This window comes from Bufo gargarizans, chromosome 2 (genome assembly GCF_014858855.1).
Source record: "Bufo gargarizans isolate SCDJY-AF-19 chromosome 2, ASM1485885v1, whole genome shotgun sequence".
Classification (NCBI taxonomy): domain Eukaryota; kingdom Metazoa; phylum Chordata; class Amphibia; order Anura; family Bufonidae; genus Bufo; species Bufo gargarizans.
The window spans coordinates 28,222,345-28,241,744 of record NC_058081.1 but is presented as its reverse complement, the minus strand read 5'-3'; the positions used below and the strand labels follow the sequence as shown (position 1 = coordinate 28,241,744).

General features: G+C 49.2%; 1 protein-coding gene across 1 annotated transcript in view; it reads left to right on the top strand.

Annotated features, from left to right (window-relative positions):
• Positions 1-19,400, top strand: part of LOC122929260 (chromaffin granule amine transporter-like) — a 297,828-nt gene that overhangs the window by 151,368 nt on the left and 127,060 nt on the right. Inside the window, exon 5 of the mRNA XM_044282777.1 lies at positions 14,809-14,892. Coding sequence (XP_044138712.1) covers positions 14,809-14,892 — 84 coding nt within the window. The remainder of the gene's footprint in view (positions 1-14,808; positions 14,893-19,400) is intronic.

The window sequence follows — 19,400 nt, the reverse complement described above, 5'->3', positions numbered from 1 at the left end:
TTTCTGGGAGTGAGATGTGAAAAAACAGCAATACTGACACAGAATTTTCACGTCATATATAACATGATAACTTTATTCTCTGGGTCAGTAAAATTACAACAAAACCAAATACAGTACATATAGTGGGTCATTGTCACGGCTGGGGATGGGGGAAACCCTCAGCCGTGCGGTACCCGTAGATGTTTGGTCGCTGCTTGGCCAGGACCACAGGATCAGGGAGCAGGTCACCTCCTACAGCCTCCCTAATCTGACCCTAACTCCTAGCGGCATGAGCCGACCTTAAAGGTAGGAGGACTCATGCTCTGGAACCTCGGGTCCCTACTAACCCTCCGCAGGTCCCTAAGCTAGGAGCTGGGTAGACTACCCGTTCCTCCGTCTCCATGAGCCTAGAATGGCCAAGCTGTAAGTAAGGGGAAACCAATACAACTTATGGCAGTGGCAGGTACCTGGAAACTACAACCTCACCTACCTGCCACAGACACACAGCCTGGAACCCATGTAAAAGCGCTGTTGTCCACAACAACAGAAATGACAACAGCACACACCATACATCACACGGGAAACCAGGAAACCATAAGGTGCAATAAACAAGCAACCACATACACATCACATCAGACAAGGTAACATTTTATGACCAGAAGGGTGGCCCCCACTGGCAGTTGTTAAATAACCAGGAGGATGTCTCCAGCAAGCATGGCTGAAGCACCCTCTCTGACTACTGCCTTCCACTGAGGCTTTATAGGGCCAAGAAGCCACACCCAACAGTCAGACACACCCAGTGCACACACACACTAGGAAGGAAGTTAACCCTTCCAACACCAGGGAAGGGAAGACATCAACTTAAAGGGGACGTGCACACAACACACATAACACCCCGTGCACACCGATAAAAGGCACACCTATAGGAGAGGTTGCCAGGTGCAACCGCATGCCTACTGCAGCAAGCTGCCTAGCACTGCTCAGGCTGCTCTGCTGCCACATACCCAATGTTGCCAGCGGCAACCACAGGTGAGGCAACAAACAATAGCCCTCACCTGTGATTGACAACAACACCAAGACCGCGGGCAACTGCATGCGGCCACAAGAGTCACGACCATGACCAAGGGTCGTGACAGTCATTTATTAAGCAGAAATACACCTATATTTGTCAAACCTCCCAGGGAGCCAGTAGTGGGGTGAGGAACCCACTGGCAGTAAGCAGCTGACAGCCCAGAAACGCGGTACAAGTTTAGGGATAATCCAAGAGGGGTAGTCAATGTCCAATCCGGGTCGAGGCAGGCAGCGAAGGTTCAAGGCGGAAGACAGTCCAAGGGTCAGTAACCGGGAAGGATACAAAGAAACAACAGGCAAATAGGAGGATCTGCAGGGAGGCTAGGTGTTTACCATAAGGTGGAATAACTCAGCAATGAGCCAGAGCTCAGGCCAGGTCTTTATAGCCAGGGAAGGTAGGAACCACCCCCTGGTCCCTAAGGCAACCAGGAGGCTTCCCTCCCCGGGAACCAATGGCAGGCGAGGAAGGTGGAAGGTGTGTACTGGGAACCTCCCCCAGCAAGGCTCACACCTGACAGCCGGATAATGCAGGAAAACTATTCACCCGGGAATGCGCGCGCAGCCGGCGTACTGCGCATGCACACACGCCGCGCACCCGCACCTCGGGCACCAGGTGTTCTACCGAGCTGAAGAGGAACCTGTGCCCTGCGCCGTGCCCGTGGTCCCCGAGTAGGGGTAACACCCCCTGCTTCCTGACAGAGCCCCCCACCAAGGAGCGGCATCCGGACGCGACCCTGGGAAGGCCTCTCGGGGTGAGCCCGATGGAACGCCCGCACCTTGGCGGCCGCATGGACATTCCCCAAGGGCTCCCAGGAACGCTCCTCGGGACCGTTCCCCTTCCAGTGGATGAGATACTCCAGGACCCCACGCCGGCGGCGGGAGTCCAGGATCTCCTGGACTTCGTACTCGTCATCGTTATTCACCTGAATGGGAGGTGGTGGAGCAGGCGCCCAGTCCGGGAATGGGTTGGCACGGTGTGGTTTCAACAAGGACACGTGGAATACCGGGTGGATTCCCAGGGAAGTAGGCAACCGGAGCTTGGCTGCAACCTTGTTGACCATACTCACGATCTCGAAGGGACCAAGGTAACAGGGTCCCAGTTTTCGGGAGGGACAGGACAGCTTGAGGTGCTGTGTGTAAAGCCACACCTTGTCCCCGTCTTTATACCTGGGGAACTCTGTGCGTCTACGGTCTGCCTGCGTCTTGTGCCGCTGCTGAGCGGCCTGGGGTTGTTGCGTTAGGGTCCGCCTCAGTTCTCGTAGGAGCCGGAGCCGTTGAGCCACTTCAGGCACCGGGACATCAAGGGGGAGATCCGGGAGAGTTGAGGGATGATAGCCATAGTTGGCATAGAATGCTGAGAGCTTGGTGGAGGAATGAAGCTGATTGTTGAAGAAAAATTCCGCGAAGGGGAGATGGCTCACCCAGTCGTCTTGTAGATGGGATGTGTAACAGCAAAGGAACTGCTCAAGGGTTTGGTTGGTCCTTTTGGTCTGCCCATTGGACTGGGGGTGATAGGCAGAAGACAGGCTGCGAGTGATATGAAGGCTACGGCAAAACTGGGTCGAAAAGCGGGAGGTGAATTGCGAGCCCCGGTCTGAGACGATGGAATCAGGGAGCCCGTGCAACCGGAACACGTGTTGGAGGAACAACTTCGAGGTTTGTTGGGCCGTCGGGAGACCGGAGGTCGGAATGAAGTGGGACATATTGGTACATCTGTCCACCACCACCATGATGGTGGTACAGGCTTGTGAAGGCGGTAAGTCCACAATGAAATCCATGGCTATGTTGCGCCATGGAAGGGTTGGCACTGGCAGAGGCTGCAATAACCCAACGGGTTTTGAGGTGGGACGTTTGTAGAGTGCACACACGGAACAAGACTCGATGAAGGAGCGTACGTCGGCTGCCAAAGAGGGCCACCAAAACCGACGTACGATGCAATCCGTGGTGTTGCGCCTACCTCGGTGGCCTGCTGTGGGGTGGTCATGGTGATGCTGTAGTACAGGCAGTCGCTGGGAGACTGGGACATAGATCCACTGTTGGTGGTAACGAAGCCCCTGCTTCATTGGCAGATGGGCTGCCTCCTCTGGAGCTGGCGTGCTGGCCCGTCGGATCCTCTCGATCAAGGAGTGTTGGGTGGCTAGAAAGTATGCGGCTGGCAGGATTGGTTCTGGAGGTGCAGGATCGGCCTCGGAGGAGCACATACGGGACAAGGCATCAGCCTTGCCGTTCTTGGATCCCGGTCGATAGGTAATCTGGAGGCAAAAACGTGAGAAAAAGAGAGCCCACCTGGCTTGTCGAGGATGCAGTCGCTTGGCACTGCGGAGATATTCGAGGTTGCGATGGTCGGTGTACACCACCACAGGGTTTTTGGCTCCCTCCAGCAAATGTCTCCATTCCTCCAGGGCATCCTTGATGGCGAGCAGCTCCCGCTCACCCACATCATAGTTGCGTTCGGCCCCGGTGAGTTTGCGGGAATAAAAGGCAACGGGATGGAGAAGCTGCTTCTCCCCTTGGACCTGGGAGAGAACAGCCCCGATAGCCCCCTTGGAGGCGTTGGTCTCCAGAAAAAATGGGCAAGAGGCGTCCGGTTGTACCAGTATAGTTGCCTGTGTGAACAGCCTTTTGAGGTGCTAGAATGCCTGTTGGACCTTCGGGGTCCATTCAAACAGGGTGTTGCTCCTGGTCAGTGCAGTGATGGGAGCGCAGATCGCTGAAAAGTTCAGAATGAATCGGCGGTAAAAATTGGCAAAACCAATGAACTGCTGCACCAGCCGCCGATTGTGGGGGACAGGCCAATTCTGGACGGCCTGGATCTTCCTGGGGTCCATCTCCACTCGGCCTGGGGATAGGATGTAGCCCAGGAACTCAATGGACGAGACTTCGAAGGTGCTTTTTTCAAGCTTGCCATAGGTCCGCAGACGCTGGAGCACCGATTTGACATGCCGTTCGTGTTGTGGCAGTGATCTGGAGAAGAAAAGGATATCGTCCAGATATACCACAACATGGGTATCCAACAGGTCACGGAAGACGTCATTGATGAAGCACTGAAATGTGGCAGGGGCATCCTTGACTCTGTCCAGCAAGTCGGGAATGAGAGGGAGTGGGTACCGGTTCTTCTTGGTGATGTCGTTCAGGGCCCGGTAATTGACACAGGGCCGGAGAACCCCATCTTTTTTCCCCACGAAGAAGATGCCGGCCCCGACTGGAGAGGTCGAGGGACAGATGAACCCCTTCGCTAGGCTCTCCTCTATGTAGTCCTTCAGGGCCCTGGTCTTGGGTTCGGACAGATTGTACAAGCGCCCGTACGGCAGTGGGGCCCCAGGGAGCAGGTCAATGGGGCAATCATGGGGCCTGTGTGGTGGCAAGGCGTCTGCTCCTTTTTTTTCAAAAACGTCTGCATAGTCCCGATATTTGTCGGGTAGTCTATGTTCAACGGTGCCCAGAACCATAGGAGGGCTTGGAGCCGGAGACGCGTGAACAGGAGAACCGGAGGGGGGCGTGAAGGTGATGGAGCCAGAGGTCCAGTTGATCGTGGGGTTGTGTCTCCTAAGCCAGGGGGTGCCTAGAATGACTGGAAACAAGGGGGAAGGCACGATGTCCCACACAATCTGCTCGGAATGGTAAAGGCCGATGCGGAGGAACAAGGGATGGGATTCCATGGCGATAGGTCCCGTCTTTAGGGTGCTGCCATCCACCAGATGCAGCTGGGATGGGTTCTTCTTAGAGCGCAATGGGATGCCTAGCTGGGAAGCCAGATCCTTGTCCATAAAACAGCTGCTTGCGCCCGAATAAATGATGGCAGAGAGATCAATATTGTTGTTGCCCAGCTGCAGGGATGGTGAGATGAGACGAGTTGTTTTACATAGGTAGGTTAATGCATACCGTGGGTGTCTCCAACCTACCTATGGGAGGTTTGATGGGACAGTCCTTCAGGAAATGGCCCGGTTTTGCGCAGTATAAACACAGATGCAGGGTTCTTCTCCTGGTTCTCTACACCGTGGACAGGGGACCCCGAACAGCCCCGATCTGCATCGGCTCCTCCTGGTTACAGTCTGCCGCCACAGGAACAGGAACCGGAAGCCGTAAGGATAGGCTCTCCGGTAGAGGCGGGGTCTGTTGTCGCTCCTGTCGTCTTTCCCGGAAGCGGCGATCCAGGTGGGTTACTGAGTCCATCAGGCCCCCTAAGGAGCCCGACACCCCAATGCAGGGCGAGCTCATCCTTGAGCTGCTCGGACAAACCGATGCGGAACTGGTCAATCAAGGCCACCTGGTTCAAGCCCGTATCCGGGGCTACCTCACGGAATTACATGATGTAATCCTCCACTGGACGTCTGCCCTGGCAGAGGGTGCGCAAGGTACCCCTGGCGGTTGAAGAACGCAGGGGGTCATTATAAAGTTTTTGCATAGCTGCGGCAAAGGACTTCCAAGATGCCAGCACTGGGTCATCGGCTAGTAGGAGTTGGTGCGCCCAGGTCTGGGGAGGCCCTGAGAGCAAGGAAATTGCTGTGCGTTCCTTGACGAAGTCCGTGGCATATGTACGAGGCTTCAGGGAAAACAACAGCTCGCAGGAGATGATGAAGGAGCGGTACTTCCTCCTATCTCCTGAAAACCGCTCAGGGAGGCTGACTGACGGCTCGCTAGAGACCACTTCCAGGGTGCGTGCCGGCGTAGGGGGAGGCGAGGGTGGTAGCGCGGGGCGCTCTGCGATGCGTTGCTCCTGTGTGGCAACCCTCAGCAGCAGGTGCTCATGACTGGCTTGCATCTCCTGGAAGGCCTGTGTCATGAGGTTAAGTTGCTGGGTCATGGCTGTCATGGGATCCACTGCTTTTGCGGGTTCCATGGTGAAGGCTGAGTTATTCTGTCAAACCTCCCAGGGAGCCAGTAGTGGGGTGAGGAACCCACTGGCAGTAAGCAGCTGACAGTCCAGAAACGCGGTACAAGTTTAGGGATAATCCAAGAGGGGTAGTCAATGTCCAATCCGGGTCGAGGCAGGCAGCGAAGGTTCAAGGCGGAAGACAGTCCAAGGGTCAGTAACCGGGAAGGATACAAAGAAACAACAGGCAAATAGGAGGATCTGCAGGGAGGCTAGGTGTTCACCATAAGGTGGAATAACTCAGCAATGAGCTAGAGCTCAGGCCAGGTATTTATAGCCAGGGAAGGTAGGAACCACCCCCTGGTCCCTAAGGCAACCAGGAGGCTTCCCTCCCCGGGAACCAATGGCAGGCGAGGAAGGTGGAAGGTGTGTACTGGGAACCTCCAGCGTCTAAAACGGCATACTTAATAAATGTGCCCCATAGTTTTTATTTTTCATATTTTACTACTTTTGTGCAATAATACCCTTTTTCAAAAAGAAGAAAATCTTTTTGCAATGCTGCATCCTAAGACCCATAACTTTTTAATTTTTCTTTCTACAAAGCTGTGTGGGGGCTTGATTTTTGTGGCACGACTTGTAGTTTACATTGGTAACATTTGGTGTACATAACAATTTTAAGGCAATATTATGTTTTTTGGTGGTGACTAAGCAAAAAGCAGCAATTCTGGCTTTTTTTAAATTGTGTTTTGCTTATGGCATTCACCGTTCGGGATAACTTACATGATAATTGTGTAATGTGGGTTGTTACGGATGTGGCAATATTTATTTTATTTTTGCAATTTTTTACATTGAAAAGCGTTTTTTCAATGGTAACGTATTTTTTATTAGAATTTTTCTAAGGCCTCTTTCACACTTGCGTTGTCCAGATCCGGCGTGTACTCCACTTGCAAGAATTACACGCCGGATCCGGAAAAACGCAAGTGTACTGAAAGTATTTGAATACGGATCAGTCTTCAAAATGCTTTCAGTGTTACTATGGCACCCAGGACGCTATTAAAGTCCTGGTTGCCATAGTAGGAGCGGGGAGCGGGGGAGCGGTATACTTACAGTCCGCGCGGCTCCCGGGGTGCTCCAGAATGACGTCAGAGCGCCCCATGCGCATGGATGAAAAGAACGCAAGTGTGAAAGAGCCCTAAGTAATAAATGTGTTTTTTTTTTACGTTTTTTAACTACGGTATTTAATAGTCCCACATTGGGACTTTAACAGGCAATATTTTGATTGCTTGTAAAATACAATGCACTATTCCTATAGTGCTATACTGCCATTGAACAACAATCTGCACCAGAAAAGCAGGCTTTTGATGACCTATACTAGGACCCAGCCCGCATAAATACACATTGGCACCCTGCATATGATTTCTGGGTGCCGATGGTAGATAGAGGTAGTCCACTCCCTCCTTAACTGCTTACATGCGGCAGGCGTCATTGTGTGCGACATGTAAGGGGTTAAACAGCCTATATTGGTGCTCCTGCTGGTCCAGGCTGTTAGAGCAGGAGGCCCCTTAGTGATTGCCGTTAATGATGAGCGAAGTTCTCATTAATTCAATTCAGCAGCTTTGCCGAATTTCACAAAGAAATTGGCTTTGTGACAAATTACTTTGTCACAAAGCACATTTCTTTGTGAGTAGCGGGCGCCATGCCAAGGAACAGCAATGGTGCCGTCCCCCTCATTGAATCCCTCAGATGCCATGTTCATCACTGATCACAGCATCTGAGATGACCTTAGAGGCTTTTAGGGGTCAATCTGTTAAAAAAAAGAAAATGCAAAATACTCACCTTATCCATTTGTTTTTGAAGAGTCTTGATTGAAGATCCAGTGTAAAATCTCACATGCTGCGTGATGACGTCATCACGCTGGTCAGCGTGGTGACATCATATGTCACCGTGCACGAGATTTCGCACGGGATCTTCAATCAAAATGGCTGATGGTGAGTACCGCCAATTTTTACCGCCATTTTAGGGATAATTGTTTCGTTACCACAAAGCACAAGGAAATTCGGCTTCATAGCTAATCAAATTTTCACTGAAATCCGCAGTACAAAGGCATATTGGTGGTCACTAAGGGATAAAAAGGTGCAGGCCAAGAATAATAAGATATGTTATCCAGTCACTCACAATTGATGCTTTTCTGATTTTTTTCATTCATTTTTTATTTTTTTTCACAATTTCTCCACCATGATAAAAATTCTCCCAATGACTGCAGTCTCTTTGACCAGTGGGGTAGCCATAAGGGGTTAAGAGGTAGCAGTCATATCTGGGCCTGTGGGCCCAAATACCTTTCTGCCATATAACAAAACACCAGTAATAAAATAGTACCTTGAGGGCCTGTTACAGATTTTGTAGCTGCTGTAGAGCCTCATAGTACACACACCTCAGCTGCTGCAGAACATCATAATACACACACCTCAGCTGCTGCAGAACCCTTATAATACATACACACACCAGCCAACCAAAGTCTGTCAATTCATAGAATCTTTTCCTCTTATTTTGTGACAAGTGGCGATAACTGCCAGGTTGACGAACAGCAAGCATCGCACAATCATCCCACGTGATGATCACATTTTTGAGGTTTCATTTAGCTAAAAGATTTTGCTTTCAATCTGGCTTTTTTGCCTCTTCCACATACCACAGATTTGAACCATGTGCTTAAAAATGCAGTAGAGTTGAGCGGACACCTGGATGTTCGGGTTCGAGAAGTTCGGCCAAACTTCCCGGAAATGTTCGGGTTCGGGATCCGAACCCGATCCGAACTTCGTCCCGAACCCGAACCCCATTGAAGTCAATGGGGACCCGAACTTTTCGGCACTAAAAAGGCTGTAAAACAGCCCAGGAAAGAGCTAGAGGGCTGCAAAAGGCAGCAACATGTAGGTAAATCCCCTGCAAACAAATGTGGATAGGGAAATGAATAAAAATAAAATAAATAAAAATTAACCAATAATAATTGGAGAGAGGTCCCATAGCAGAGAATCTGGCTTCACGTCACCCACCACTGTAACAGTCCATTGTCAGATATTTAGGCCCAGGCACCCAGGCAGAGGAGAGAGAGGTCCCGTAACAGAGAATCTGACTTCATGTCAGCAGAGAATCAGTCTGCATGTCATAGAAGAGAATCAGGCTTCATGTCACCCACCACTGTAACAGTCCATTGTCATATATTTAGGCCCAGGCACCCAGGCAGAGGAGAGAGGTCCCGTAACAGAGAATCTGGCTTCATGTCAGCAGAGAATCAGTCTGCATGTCATAGCAGAGAATCAGGCTTCACATCACCCAACATTGGAACAGTCCATTGGCATATATTAAAGCCGCGGCACCCAGACAGAGGAGAGGTTCATTCAACTTTGGGTAGCCTCGCAATATAATGGTAAAATGAAAATAAAAATAGGATTGAATAAGGAAGTGCCCTGGAGTACAATAATATATGGTTAAGGGGAGGTAGTTAAAAAATGTCTAATCTGCACAAGGGATGGACAGGTCCTGTGGGATCCATGCCTGGTTCATTTTTATGAACGTCAGCTTGTCCACATTGGCTGTAGACAGGCGGCTGCGTTTGTCTGTAATGACGCCCCCTGCCGTGCTGAATACACGTTCAGACAAAACGCTGGCCGCCGGGCAGGCCAGCACCTCCAAGGCATAAAAGGCTAGCTCTGGCCACGTGGACAATTTAGAGACCCAGAAGTTGAATGGGGCCGAACCATCAGTCAGTACGTGGAGGGGTGTGCACACGTACTGTTCCACCATGTTAGTGAAATGTTGCCTCCTGCTAACACGTTGCGTATCAGGTGGTGGTGCAGTTAGCTGTGGCGTGTTGACAAAAATTTTCCACATCTCTGCCATGCTAACCCTGCCCTCAGAGGAGCTGGCCGTGACACAGCTGCCTTGGCGACCTCTTGCTCCTCCTCTGCCTTGGCCTTGGGCTTCCACTTGTTCCCCTGTGACATTTGGGAATGCTCTCAGTAGCGCGTCTACCAATGTGCGCTTGTACTCGCGCATCTTCCTATCACGCTCCAGTGCAGGAAGTAAGGTGGGCACATTGTCTTTGTACCGTGGATCCAGCAGGGTGGCATCCCAGTAGTCCGCACACGTTAAAATGTGGGCAACTCTGCTGTCGTTGCGCAGGCACTGCAGCATGTAGTTGCTCATGTGTGCCAGGCTGCCCAGAGGTAAGGACAAGCTGTCCTCTGTGGGAGGCGTATCGTCATCGTTCTGCCTTTCCCCCCAGCCACGCACCAGTGATGGGCCCGAGCTGCGTTGGGTGCCACCCCGCTGTGACCATGCTTCATCCTCATCCTCCTCCACCTCCTCCTAATCCTCGTCCTCCAGTAGTGGGCCCTGGCTGGCCACATTTGTACCTGGCCTCTGCTGTTGCAAAAAAACTCCCTCTGAGTCACTTCGAAGAGACTGGCCTGAAAGTGCTAAAAATGACCCCTCTTCCTCCTCCTCCTCCTCCTGGGCCACCTCCTCTTCCATCATCACCCTAAGTGTTTTCTCAAGGAGACATAGAAGTGGTATTGTAACGCTGATAATGGCGTCATCGCCACTGGCCATGTTGGTGGAGTACTCAAAACAGCGCAACAGGGCACACAGGTCTCGCATGGAGGCCCAGTCATTGGTGGTGAAGTGGTGCTGTTCCGTAGTGCGACTGACCCGTGCGTGCTGCAGCTGAAACTCCACTATGGCCTGCTGCTGCTCGCACAGTCTGTCCAGCATGTGCAAGGTGGCGTTCCACCTGGTGGGCACGTCGCATATGAGGCGGTGAGCGGGAAGGCCGAAGTTACGCTGTAGCGCAGACAGGCGAGCAGCGGCAGGATGTGAACGCCGGAAGCGCGAACAGAGGGCCCGCACTTTATGCAGCAGCTCTGACATGTCGGGGTAGTTGTGAATATACTTCTGCACCACCAAATTCAGCACATGCGCCAAGCAAGGGATGTGCGTCAAACCGGATAGTCCCAGAGCTGCAATGAGATTTCGCCCATTATCGCACACCACCAGGCCGGGCTTGAGGCTCACCGGCAGCAACCACTTGTCTGTCTGTTGTTCTATACCCCGCCACAACTCCTGTGCGGTGTGGGGCCTGTCCCCCAAACATATGAGTTTCAGAATGGCCTGCTGACGTTTACCCTGGGCTGTGCTGAAGTTGGTGGTGAAGGTGTGTGGCTGACTGGATGAGCAGGTGGAAGAAGAGGAGGAGGAAGCTGAGTAGGAGGAGGTGGCAACAGGAGGCAAAGAATGTTGCCCTGCGATCCTTGGCGGCTGAAGGACGTGCGCCAAACAGCTCTCCGCCTGGGGCCCAGCTGCCACTACATTTACCCAGTGTGCAGTTAGGGGGATATAGCGTCCCTGGCCGTGCTTACTGGTCCACGTATCTGTGGTTAGGTGGACCTTGTCACAGATGGCGTTGCGCAGTGCACACTTGATTTTATCGGATACTTGGTTGTGAAGGGAAGGCACGGCTCTCTTGGAGAAGAGTGCCGGCTAGGAACAACATACTGTGGGACAGCAAGCGACATGATCTGTTTGAAGCTGTCTGTGTCCACCAGCCTAAATGACAGCATTTCTTAGGCCAGTAGTTTAGAAATGCTGGCATTCAGGGACAGGGATCGAGGGTGGCTAGGTGGGAATTTACGCTTTATCTCAAATGTTTGTGAGATGGAGAGCTGAACGCTGCCGTGTGACATGGTTGAGATGCTTGGTGACGGAGGTGGTGGTGTTGGTGGTACATCCCCTGTTTGCTGGGCGGCAGGTGCCAACGTTCCTCCAGAGGCGGAGGCAGAGGCCGAGGCGGCAGCAGCAGAAGAGGCCGAGGCGGCAGCAGCAGAAGAGGTAGCAGGGGGAGCCTGAGTGACTTCCTTGGTTTTAAGGTGTTTACTCCACTGCAGTTCATGCTTTGCATGCAGGTGCCTGGTCATGCAGGTTGTGCTAAGGTTCAGAACGTTAATGCCTCGCTTCAGGCTCTGATGGCACAGCGTGCAAACCACTCGTGTCTTGTCGTCAGCACATTGTTTGAAGAAGTGCCATGCCAGGGAACTCCTTGAAGTTGCCTTTGGGGTGCTCGGTCCAAGATGGCGGCGGTCAGCAGCAGGCGGAGTCTCTTGGTGGCGGGTGTTCTGCTATTGCCCACTGATCCCTCTTTTGCTACGCTGTTGGCTCGGTCTCACCACTGCCTCTTCCTCTGAACTGTGAAAGTCAGTGACACGACCTTCATTCCATGTGGGGTCTAGGACCTCATCGTCCCCTGCATCGTCTTCCACCCAGTCTTGATCCCTGACCTCCTGTTCAGTCTGCACACTGCAGAAAGACGCAGCAGTTGACACCTGTGTTTCGTCATCATCAGAGACATGCTGAGGTGGTATTACCATGTCCTCATCATCAGGAAACATAAATGGTTGTGCGTCAGTGCATTCTATGTCTTCCACCGCTGGGGAAGGGCTGGGTGGATGCCCTTGGGAAACCCTGCCAGCGGAGTCTTCAAACAGCATAAGAGACTGCTGCATAACTTGAGGCTGAGACAGTTTCCCTGGTATGCATGGGGGTGATGTGACAGACTGATGGGGTTGGTTTTCAGGCGCCATCTGTGCGCTTTCTGCAGAAGACTGGGTGGGAGATAATGTGAACGTGCTGGATCCACTGTCGGCCACCCAATTGACTAATGCCTGTACCTGCTCAGGCCTTACCATCCTGAGAACGGCATTGGGCCCCACCATATATCGCTGTAAATTCTGGCGGCTACTGGGACCTGAGGTAGTTGGTACACTAGGACGTGTGGCTGTGGCAGAACTGCCACGTCCTCTCCCAGCACCAGAGGGTCCACTAACACCACCACGACCATGTCCGCGTCCGTGTCCCTTACTAGATGTTTTCCTCATTGTTACCGTTCACCACAATAAGAAAAATATTATTTGGCCCAATGTATTGAATTCAAATTCAGGCCTTTTTTTACAGACACTATCTGGCTATCTATTTAGGTACCGTATTACACTAATACAGGCACAGCAGTAACGACAGATTTAGCTGAATATAAATTTGAGGCCTATTATTTAGGCGCTGGGTGACAGGTATACGTTTACTGACAGAATTAGACTTGGAAATGCACAGTAGCGTGTGTGTGAAGTTATTCAGAATGACCTATGTGCACCTTGAATCTTATATACCCTTTTAGGGATAGTTTTAAAATAGCTCTGATACAGCAGAAACCACTAAATTAGGAAATTGCTAAATTGGGAATTGTATTTCAACCCAGAACAAAAACTGTGCTTTGACGGACACTAAATAACTTGACCAGCCACAGCAGTAACGACAGATTTAGCTGGATATAAATTTGAGGCCTAGTATTTAGGCGCTGGGTGACAGGTATAGGTTTACTGACAGACTTAGACTTGGAAATGCACAGTAGCGTGTGTGTGAAGTTATTCAGAATGACCCTATGTGCACCTTGAATCTTATATACCCTTTTAGGGATAGATTTAAAATAGCTCTGATACAGCAGAAACCACTAAATTAGGAAATTGCTAAATTGGGAATTGTATTTCAACCCAGAACAAAAATTGTGCTTTGACAGACACTAAATAACTTGACCAGCCACAGCAGTAACGACAAATTTAGCTGGATATAAATTTGAGGCCTAGTATTTAGGCGCTGGGTGACAGGTATACGTTTACTGACAGAATTAGACTGGGATATGGCCAAAAAATAACCACACTATTGATGGTTAAATGCACTTGGTGTGACAGCTTGACCAACCACACTATTGAGGGTTCAATGCACTTGGTGACAGGCTCAGCTTGCCCCTGATGTAGTATATGGCCAAAAAATAACCAGACTATTGATGGTTAAATGCACTTGGTGTGACAGCTTGACCCTGATGTAGGATTTAGCCAAAAAACAACCACACCATTGAGGGTTAAATGCACTTGGTGACAGCTTGCCCCTGATGTAGTATATGGCCAAAAAATAACCAGACTATTAATGGTTAAATGCACTTGGTGTGACAGCTTGACCCTGATGTATTATTTAGCCAAAAAACAACCACATCATTGAGGGTTAAATGCACTTGGTGACAGGCTCAGCTTGCCCCTGATGTAGTATATGGCCAAAAAATAACCACACTATTGCTGGTTAAATGCACTTGGTGTGGCAGCTTGACCCTGATGTAGGATTTAGCCAAAAAACAACCACACCATTGAGGGTTAAATGCACTTGGTGGCAGCTCGTGCTGGCGCACCACAAGACACAAAATGGCCACCGATCACCCCAGAAAAAAGTGACTGAAAAACGCTCTAGGCAGCCTAAAAACAGTGAGCAATTCAATAGCAGCAGTTCAATCATCCACAGCTGCAGATCGATCACTGGATGGAGTCTTTTGGAGGAGTTAATCTGCCTAATCTCGCCCTAACGTCGCAGCTGCAACCTCTCCCTATGCTGATCAGAGCAGAGTGACGTGCGGCGCTATGTGACTCCAGCTTAAATAGAGGCTGGGTCACATGGTGCACTGGCCAATCACAGCAATGCCAACAGTAGGCATGGCTGTGACGGCCTCTTGGGGCAAGTAGTATGACGCTTGTTGATTGGCTGCTTTGCAGCCTTTCAAAAAGCGCCAAGAAAGCGACGAACACCGAACCCGAACTCAGACTTTTACGGAAATGTCCGGGTTTGGGTCTGTGTCACGGACACCCCAAAATTCGGTACGAACCCGAACTATACAGTTCGGGTTCGCTCATCCCTAAAATGCAGATCTTAGCGAAACCTGCCACCTTTCCGATTTGCATAACATTACTGCTTGTCCTTCTTACTGTTGCAAATTCCATGTTTCTTATATAACCTGAAACTGCACTCATCTCATCTACCATTCATGAATGTCTGTAAACTGTTTCCTCTTCTGTTTCTGACAGTTTTTGCCTTCGCTGACTCGTATTGGCTGATGCTCTTTGCTCGATCGATTCAGGGAGTTGGATCCTCATTATGCACTGTTGCAGGTGAACGTTGTGTCCTTATTGACGATTAATAACCTCTATTCTAAAGTATATCTTTTATAATGTGCTCCTCAAGGTTTTCTTTTACAGTATGGAGTATTCAGGGGGTAAATGATGAACTATCCTTTCCTAAGATGGTTCTCCAACACATAAATCGGCATCACAGGCTCACATGGGAAAATCCATTTATCCATTGTAAAAGAAGAATTCCTGAGCTTATTCTCTGATTGCACCTAAGTAGGGTTCCTTCTTAAGGAGAAGCACAGGCAAGAGGACCCTATCCCTTAGGAAGAAAGGCGACCCACAACAGCTCCAGTAGTTGTTAGCTAGCGTGATATCACCGGCGCTCCGATTTTGAGTGCAAGCTTTTTTGAATAGGAAACGTGCTGCCGGCCGGGGCACATTTTCCAAGTACCAATTAATTTAATACAGGGGAGGGAGGGGGGGCCGCACTGGCCACCAATTAATTTAATACAGGGGAGGGAGGGGGGGCCGCATTGGCCACCAATTAATTTAATACAGGGGAGGGAGGGGGGGCCGCATTGGCCACCAATGAATTTAAAACTGGGGAGGGAGGGGGGTCTGGCCCCCTGCTGTCTGGCAGCACCTGATCTCTTACAGGGGGCTATGATACGCACATTTAACTCAGGTGCGGAGTTAATTGTGCTGATCACAGCCCCCTGTAAGAGATCGGGTGCTGCCAGGCAGCAGGGGGCAGTCATGTACACAGTTCTTAGTATATTCTAACTTGAAGCGTCTCCATCACCATGGAACGCCTCTGTGTTAGAATATACTGTCGGATCTGAGTTTTCACGATCTAACTCAAATCCGATGGTATATTCTAACATCGAGGCGTTCCCATGGTGATGGGGACGCTTCAAGTTAAAATATACCATCGGATTGGAGAAAACTCCGATCCGATGGTATATTAATAGTGACTCCTGACTTTACATTGAAAGTCAATGGGGGACGTATCCGTTTGCAATTGCACCATATTGTGTCAACGTCAAACGGATCCGTCCCCATTGACTTGCATTGTAAGTCAGGACGGATCTGTTTGGCTCTGCACGGCCAGGCGGACAGGAAAACGCTGCAAGCTGTCAAGTTGAAATCGCAATTCGATTATAATAACTTGAATTAATCGGATTGCGATTTCAACTTAACACTGCTATATTCCATATTCGTTAATTCTAGCCTAATATGGAATATAGCAGTGCTAAGTTGAAATCGCCATGCGATTACTTCGAGTTATATTAATCGCATTGCGATTTCAACTTTTTACGTATATTCTTAATATTGCTCTAACTTCGTCTTTTAGAATATTCGTAATATTCTAAAAGACGAAGTTAGAGCAATATTACGAAATTTCGTAAAATACACATAGATTGTAATTTAGCTAATATACTGCTATAGTAATTTTTTTAAAAGTGTACATATTTTATAAAACTTAAGTTCAGAAAAGGCAAAAAAATTTGAGAAAAAAAAAGGATTATAGCACTATATTAGCTAAATTACAATCTATATGTGTATTTAGAATATTCTAAAAGACAAAGTTAGAGCAATATTACGAAATTTCGTAAAATACACATATTAGCCTAGCCATAGTCAATTAGCATAGGAACGTTGCCTTATACTATCAAAAGAAATAATCGCAATACGCGATTAATTAAATCGCATATTATTTGTGATAATTGGAATACTTACAAATATTCGATTTTGACGAATATAACACGAATATTCATTTGAATATTCGCGAAATCGAATATGGCACCTCCCGCTCATCACTAGAACTTAAGTGCAGTCAGAGAGTAAGAACAGGAATTCTTCTTTTACTTCTTTACTTTGTCATTGCACCACTGACCTTCCTTGCAGCATACTCAAAACATTTTTAAATAAGAGCGCCAGTAAAGTTGTTTTATTTCCATTTATCCATTGTTTGGACAAATTGAATTTTTTTTCTAAAAAAACATTTAAAATTTCTTTTTTGGCCCCTAAAAATTGATGAAAATGTTCTTCAAGTTCCAGGTCTTCAATAGCAGGGGTGCACCACCAATGAGGCGAGGTGATACGATTGGCTCAGGCGGCGCCAGGTAGGGACAAGTGGGAGGCAGCGGAAGGGCCATGGCAGAGGGACATGGAAGTGATCTCTCCCTGCCCCACCATTCCCTCTAATAGAAACATAGAAACATAGAATGTGTCGGCAGATAAGAACCATTTGGCCCATCTAGTCTGCCCAATATACTGAATACTATGAATAGCCCCTGGCCCTATCTTATATGAAGGATGGCCTTATGCCTATCCCATGCATGCTTAAACTCCTTCACTGTATTTGCAGCTACCACTTCTGCAGGAAGGCTATTCCATGCATCCACTACTCTCTCAGTAAAGTAATACTTCCTGATATTACTTTTAAACCTTTGCTCCTCTAATTTAAAACTATGTCCTCTTGTAGCAGTTTTTCTTCTTTTAAGTATTCTCTCCTCTTTTACCTTGTTGATTCCTTTTATGTATTTAAAAGTTTCTATCATATCCCCTCTGTCTCGTCTTTCTTCCAAGCTATACATGTTAAGGTCCTTTAACCTTTCCTGGTAAGTTTTATCCTGCAATCCATGTACTAGTTTAGTAGCTCTTCTCTGAACTCTCTCCAAAGTATCAATATCCTTCTGGAGATATGGTCTCCATTACTGAGCACAATACTCCATATGAGGTCTCACTAGTGCTCTGTAAAGCGGCATGAGCACCTCCCTCTTTCTACTGGTAATTCCTCTTCCCATACACCCAAGCATTCTGCTAGCATTTCCTGCTGCTCTATGACATTGTCTACCTACCTTGAAGTCCTCTGAAATAATGATCCCTAAATCTCTTTCCTCGGATACTGAGGTTAGGACTGTATCACAGATTTTATATTCTGCTCTTGGGTCCCAGAACAGATCCCTGAGGTACCCCACTGGTAACAAGACCTTGGTCTGAATATACTCCATTGACTACAACCCTCTGTTGCCTGTCCCTCAGCCACTGCCTAATCCATTCAACAATATGGGAGTCCAAGCCCAAAGACTGCAATTTATTGATAAGCCTTCTATGTGGGACAGTATCAAAAGCCTTACTAAAGTTTAGATAAGCGATGTCTACTGCATGAAGGATTTAGTTCTAATGCCTATAGCCTATTAGAGGCCAGTGTCATCATCATCGCTCTGCATAAAGCTCAGGGCACCAGAAGAGGTCTATGTCTCTGTGTCCTGCACCACATTGCTGACAGCAGAATAGAGGTAAGTATTTGACTGTATTATTTTTATTTGGCAGCAGGCTGTTTGGCCACAATGGGGCGTTAATATTTTGTAACTGGGGGAAAGCACTATGGTGACATTGGGGGCTCTAAAAGGGGGCATTTTTGTACTGGCACACATTATAAGGGGGCCACTAGGAGGACATTTATTCTACCATGGCACTACAATGGGTAACTTTTTTGTACTGGCACACGTTATAAGGGAGCATTGTTGTACTTGCACACATTATTAGGCTACTGAGGGCATTAAAAGAGGGTCTATTTTGTACTGGCACACACTATAAGGGAGCATTTTCGTACTGGCACACATTGTAAGAGGGAATTATTTTATTGGCAAACATCATAAGGGGACATTTTTTGTACTGGCACATGTGATGGAGACATCACTAGATATAATAGGTATGTGGTCAGGGCCTGTGCAAGGATTTTTGGCAACACAAGCGAAGCTAAATTTTGGCGCCCCCTAGCAGCCCACCTGGCCCTGGTCCCATCTGCAGCAGCTGGCTTCTCCTCTGTGTGGTCCTGGTATCTTCTCTCTGCTTCAGACAATCGCTGATTTGAGGACCGTATTTTTCGCCCTCTAAGACACCCGGGCCCATAAGACGCACCTAGATTTTAGAGGAGGATAATAAGAAAAAACTTTTTCTATTACACCTCAGGTCAGACCAGCAATCAGACCCCCAATGTTAATTAGACCTCAGCTCACAGCCCCAATCAGACCCCCAATGTTAATCAGACCTCAGATCAGACCCCCAATGCCTCAGATCAGACCCCCATGTCAGCCATCAGCACCATCCATCAGTCCCCCATGTCAGCCATCCTTCCCCCCATGTCAGCCATCATTCCCCCCATGTCAGCCATCATGCCCCCATGTCAGCCATCATGCTCCCCATGTCAGCCATCATGCTCCCCATGTCAGCCATCATGCTCCCCATGTCAGCCATCATGCTCCCCATGTCAGCCATCATGCTCCCCATGTCAGCCATCATGCTCCCCATGTCAGCCATCATGCTCCCCATGTCAGCCATCATGCTCCCCATGTCAGCCATCATGCTCCCCATGTCAGCCATCATGCTCCCCATGTCAGCCATCATGCTCCCCATGTCAGCCATCATGCTCCCCATGTCAGCCATCATGCCCCCCATGTCAGCCATCATGCCCCCCATGTCAGCCATCATGCCCCCCATGTCAGCCATCATGCCCCCCATGTCAGCCATCATGCCCC